Source organism: Lithobates pipiens, unplaced genomic scaffold (assembly GCF_037356315.1).
Source record: "Lithobates pipiens isolate NorthernLeopardFrog02 unplaced genomic scaffold, aLitPip1_a1.2 Scaffold_13, whole genome shotgun sequence".
Lineage (NCBI taxonomy): Eukaryota > Metazoa > Chordata > Amphibia > Anura > Ranidae > Lithobates > Lithobates pipiens.
This window is the reverse complement of record NW_027507718.1, coordinates 290,488,162-290,494,255: the sequence shown is the minus strand read 5'-3', so window position 1 is coordinate 290,494,255 and position 6,094 is coordinate 290,488,162. Positions and strand designations below refer to the sequence as shown.

Below are 6,094 nucleotides of genomic sequence, written 5' to 3'. Positions count from 1 at the left end.
CGATCTCGGAGCAAGGACAAGGAGCTGTGGCCATGGCTCTTTGCCCATGTGTATAGCTGTGTCCAATCGCAGACAATTACATGTAAACAAGGAAGTCCTGTTTATCAGCTTTCCTCGCCTCACACTGACAGAGTGTAAGGTGAGGAGAGCCGATCAGCGGCATCTCCTCACAGGGAAGATGTGAAAAGGTAACCAGGGCACTGATCATCAGTGCCCTGATTACAATGCAAACCCAGCAGTGCCCATTAGTGAAACCAATCTGTGCCCATCAATGAGGCCAATCTGTGCTCATCAGTTATGCCAATCAGTGCTACCTTTCAGTGCCGCCCATCAATGCTGACTATCAGTGCCCATCAGTGCCACCTATCAGTGCCCATCAGGGCCACCTATCAGTGCCCATCAATGCCACTTATCAGTGCTTATCAGTGCCACCTATAAGTGCCCATCAGTGCTGCCTATCAATGCGCATCAGTGCTGTATATCAGTACCACCTATCAGTGTCCATCAGTGCTGCATATTAGTGTCTCCTCATCAGTGCCACCCCATCAGTGTCTTTCAGTGCTGCCTCATCAGTGTGCATCAGTGAAGGAGAAAAATTACTTATTTACAACATTTTCTGACAGAAACTAAGAAAATGTTTTGGTCTTTTTCTTTTTTAGCAAAAAACAACCAGCCATGATTAAATACCACCAAAAGAAAGCTCTATTTGTAATACAAGAAGGAGGGTATATTGGGACTTTAAACTAGGCACATATGACATGCACCTCCATCCCTATTCATAGAATTTCTGAAAAAGGGAGATTTGGGACTTTGACCCCTTGCCGACCAGCCGCCATCATTTTACTGCGGCAGCTCAGCAGCACGATCCTGCAAGCCATCGTAGCTATACGTCGGCTCATGGGATAGGGATATCAGGCGTACATTCTCGCTGCACAGCGGGGATGCCGATGCTCGTGGCCGAGGGTCACAATGACCACTGGCCACGAATGATCGTAAGCACGAGAAGCAGAACAGGGAAGTGTGCGTGTAAACATATAAATCCCTGTTCTGTGAGCTGTCACAGATTGTGAGTTCCTATTATCTAGAAACCACGATCCGTCACTTCCTCTAGTCAGGCCCCTTCAGTTAAAATCACCTCCCTATATATATGCTTATTGGGATTATTTTTTACCAAAAATATGTAGAAGAATACATATCGGCCTAAACTGACATTTTTTTTTTTTTAAATAAAAACCGCAGAGGTGATCAAATACCACCAAAAGAAAGCTCTATTTGTGGGAAAAAAATAACATACATTTTAATTGGGTACAGCGTCGCACGACCGCGCAATTGTCAGTTAAAGTGATGCAAAAAGTGGCCTGGTCATTGAGGGGGCAAACCTTCCGAAGTGGTTAAGCAGCCCCTTGATCGCCCCCATATACAGGAAATGTCTGGTGATCACACATCTGGTGAAGTAGAACATCCTGTGCTGGGTGACACACAGGTGCTGTGCACTCTTCGGGCTGACACTTATGCTCCCCATCCTTCCTCTATGTGGACTGCTATACCGAAGAGCAGCCGCTAGAGGGGGTGCGCTGAGCAGAGGGAGGGAGCGCACAGAACATACAGAACATAACCCCGAGCTGTCATTAGGTCCAAGGTACAGGCAGCTTATCTCCAGCGCTGTGCGGTCTATGAGAGGAGAGCGCTCCGCTTAGAGGAAGGAGACCTGTTGTTGTTGTGAAGTCCCGTCTCAGGCTCTACTGATGTACAAGTGAAGGAGGAGGACAACCCATGATCCTAGGGATCGGAGAGGGCGGCCAGTGACCGTGCTGCGTACAGAGAGGTGGAGAGGAGGAGGAGAGGGGAGGAAGGAGGAGAAGGAGGGCAGGCGAGGTATCCTCACCACTACTCCCAGTACTAGGATCCCCGCTGTCCTCAGAGCCCACAGCCAGGGCTTCCGCCGCCGCTTCTCCTGCCTGACAGTACGCTGCTGTGCGGCCCCCGGCACTCCGACCCTGCACCACCCCAGGAGGAAACCCGGGGCAGGAGGAGGCATGGCTTCTACCACCTGCACCAGGTTCACCGACGAGTACCAGCTCTTCGAGGAGCTCGGCAAGTAAGACATTCCTTCACTTCTCATCATCTATGTCTGTCTGTCTGTCCGTACAGAGGACACTGCAAACTTACACAGCCCACTATGTATACAAGAGGCACTAATAATACACCATACACTATGTATACAAGGGCTACTAATGATACACTATATACTATGTATACAAGAAGCACTAATAATACACTATGTATACAAGGGCTACTAATAATATACTATGTATACAAGGGCTACTAATAATATACTATGTATACAAGGGCTACTAATATTATACTATGTATACAAGGGCTACTAATAAGACACTATATACTATGTATACAAGAGCTAGTAATAATACACTATATACTATGTATACAAGAGCTAGTAATAATACACTATATATATATATATATATATATATATATATATATATATATATATATATATATATACACACACACACACTATGTATACAAGAGGGACTAATAATACACTATATACTATGTATACAAGAGCTACTAATAATACACATGCAGTATGTATATATATATATATATATATATATATATATATATATATATATATATGATATGGATCCCACCTTATGCACTAATAGTTTTATATATATATAGAGAGAGAGATGTCACAATGTTATATAAAATACAGACCCCATATAGCTATATCTATATATAGCTATATATAGACATATAAATCTATATATAGATTGATCTATATCTATCTATATATAGATAGATAAATCGATCAAGAGATAACACTCTCTCTCTCTCTCTCTCTCTCTCTCTATCTATATATATATATATATAGAGAGAGAGAGAGATGTCACAATGTTATATAAAATATAGACCCTACTATATGCACTATTATTGGCACGCCCTAAAACTATTGACACCTCATTGTTCTCATTGGTATGACACACCCCTCTGTATTTATAACGATATCTATAAATTATAAACGACCTGCTATAGCTTGAGCTTCCACCGTACCACTTAATGGGCTATGTGTATTGCATGCATGTAAGTCAGTCTTTTTAACATGGAGGAACCCCTTGAAATAACTTTCAGGTGCTAGGGAACCCCAGCTAGTAATTGGTATAATTATAGCTCACCGTGCATTAGCATGATGGCCATGGAGAAGAATGGTGGTGATTGGGTGAGTCAGTGAGAGAACGGCCCTGTTATGTTGGTGGTCATTGAGAAGAATGATCCTTATATTGGTGGCCAGTGGGAAGAATGATCCTTACACCGGCGGTCAGTAGGAAGAATGATCCTTATATTGGTGGGAAGAATGATCCTTACACCGGCGGTCAGTAGGAAGAATGATCCTTATATTGGTGGGAAGAATTATCCTTACACTGGCGGTCAGTAGCAAGATAGGTCCTTGAGCTGGTGGTCATTAGGTAGAATGATCCTTACACTGGCGGTCAGTAGGAAGAATGATCCTTACATTGGTGGCCAGTGGGAAGAATGATCCTTGCATTGATGGTCAGTAGGAAGAATGATCCTTGCATTGGTGGTTAGTAGGAAGAATGATGCTTATGTTGGCGGCCAGTTATAAGAATGATCCTTACATTGGCCATCATTGGCAGAGTCAGTGAGAGAAGGGTCCTGTTATGTTGGTGGTAAGTGGGAAGAATGATCCTTACAGTGGCGGTCAGTAGAAAGAGTGACCTTTACATCGGTGGCCAGTGGGAAGAATAATCCTTACACTGGCAGTCAATAGCAAGATAGATTCTTGCATTGGTGTTCATTGGTAAGAATGATCCTTACATTGGTGTTCATGGGTAAGAATGACCCTTCCATTGGTGGCCAGTGTGAAGAATGACCCTTCCATTGGTGGCCAGTGCGAAGAATGACCCTTCCATTGGTGGCCAGTGTGAAGAATGACCCTTCCATTGGTGGCCAGTGCAAAGAATGACCCTTCCATTGGTGGCCAGTGGGAAGTATGATTCTTACATTGGTGGCCAGTGGGAAGTATGATTCTTACATTGGTGGCCAGTGGGAAGTATGATTCTTACATTGGTGGCCAGTGGGAAGTATGATTCTTACATTGGTGGCCAGTAGGAAGTTTAATTCTTACTATGGTGGCCAGTGGGATGTATGATTCTTTGGGAAAGACCTGTTTCTTCACCGAAAAGCAATGTATGATAGCCCTTCTCCCACTGACCAGCAATCTAAGGGAAGCCCTTTTCCTACTGACCAGCTATGTTAGGGGGGCATGTCTTTTCACTGGCCAGCAATGTAAGGAGGGCCCTTCTCCCACAGACAAACTATGTAAGGGGGCCTGTCTTTTCACTAGCCAGCAATATAAGGGGGACCTTATCCCATAGACCAGTTATGTAAGAGGGACTCACAACTGACTAGCTATGTAAGGGGGGCTTCTCCCATAAACCAGCTATGTAAGGGGGACCCTTCACTCACCAGCAACGCAAGGGGGGCTCTTCTCCCATAGACCAGCTTTGTAAGGGGGACTCTACACTGACCAGCAATGTAAGGGGAGGGGGCTCTTCTCCCATACATCTGCTTTGTAAGGGGGACTCTTCACTGACCAGCAATGTAAGGGGGGCCCTTCTCCCATAGACCAGATTTGTAAGGGGACTCTTCACTGACAAGCAATGTAAGGGGAGGGGGCTCTTCTCCCATAGACCAGATTTGTAAGGGGGACTCTTCACTGACCAGCAATGTAAGGGGAGGGGGCTCTTCTCCCATAGACCAGATTTGTAAGGGGGACTCTTCACTGACCAGCAATGTAAGGGGTGGGCGCTCTTCTCCCATAAACCCCATAAACCAGCTTTGTAAGGGGGACTCTTCACTGACCAGCAATGTAAGGGGAGGGGGGCTCTTCTCCTACTGACCAGCTTTGCAAGGGGGACTCTTCATTGACCAGCAATGTAAGGGGAGGGGGGCTCTTCTCCTACTGACCAGCTTTGCAAGGGGGACTCTTCACTGACCAGCAATGTAAGGGGAGGGGGGCTCTTCTCCTACTGACCAGCTTTGTAAGGGGGGCTCTTCACTGACCAGCAATGTGAGGGGAGGGGGGGCTCTTCTCCCATAGATCAGCTTTTTAAGGGGGACTCTTCACTGACCAGCAATGTAAGGGGGGGGGGTGGCTCTTCTCCCACTGACCAGCATGAAATGGAAGCCATTCTTCCACTGACCACTTGTCCAAGGAGGCACCCTTCTCCACTGACTACCAATGTAAGGTGGCATATCTCCATTGGCTATCAATGCATAGGAGGAGCACTCCGATATTTACCACCTGCATTTCTTTTCCGACCAACATTATTACATGATTCCTTTTATGGCTAGTACTAAAATCATTTTGCCTTATAGAGTAGGGATGTTACAAATTGTTGTGCTCTGGGTGTCCAATATGCTACATTGTTTATTCTTTAATAATTTATCTGTCATGTACCATGAGCTGTAGATATAATATTTTGCCAGGTAGGGGGAGGGGAGGGGCTCCAAGGAAAAATGCTCTCCTGGCTCCCTCTATGTCAAATTAGGTTGGAAAAGGCTTCTCTAAAATGATTTTGCAGCAAGGTTTTCTAGATATTGTTTGTAATATGTTCCTGTATATTGTTGCACGTATCACATAAGTCCAGGAAATAGTTCCTGATATGCCCGGTGTTATCAGCACACACAGAGTGTGTCTGTAATAGGAATAGCTACCAGATGAATGCAAAGTCATTTTCTGGGTTTAGGCTGAAAGCACAAAAGTGAAGGGAATCCCTAGCCTCAAGGTCCTCTTCCAATGTGAGCAGCAGAGACACAAATAAATGGAACGTAGCTCTTATTCTCACAATCCATGACAAAGACTGGAATGTGAGCGGCAGGTCACTTCTTGATCACAATGTAGGGAACGTAGACATTGGAGCCTTGCCTCGCGTTATCTCTGCATATCAAACAAATCATTTGCTTCTGGAGCTGCTGATTCAGTCTCAAGGAATGCGAGGAGTTATTTTCTCCAGGCATTGATATTCCTCGTACCTCCAGTAATATAGTC

At 45.1% G+C, this 6,094-nt stretch overlaps 1 protein-coding gene across 15 annotated transcripts in view; it reads left to right on the top strand.

The window, feature by feature from the left end:
• The first annotated feature begins 1,589 nt into the window (after positions 1-1,589).
• Positions 1,590-6,094, top strand: part of CAMK2D (calcium/calmodulin dependent protein kinase II delta) — a 375,227-nt gene continuing 370,722 nt past the window's right edge. For 5 of the 15 annotated variants that reach the window (XM_077476797.1, XM_077476793.1, XM_077476800.1 and 2 more), the window contains exon 1: positions 1,591-2,098. In XM_077476797.1, coding sequence (XP_077332923.1) covers positions 2,037-2,098 — 62 coding nt within the window. In that variant the 5' untranslated portion in view covers positions 1,591-2,036. Of the gene's footprint in view, positions 2,099-6,094 lie in introns of all 15 variants that reach the window. The other 10 variants (XM_077476806.1, XM_077476803.1, XM_077476801.1 and 7 more) reach the window with 4 other exon arrangements.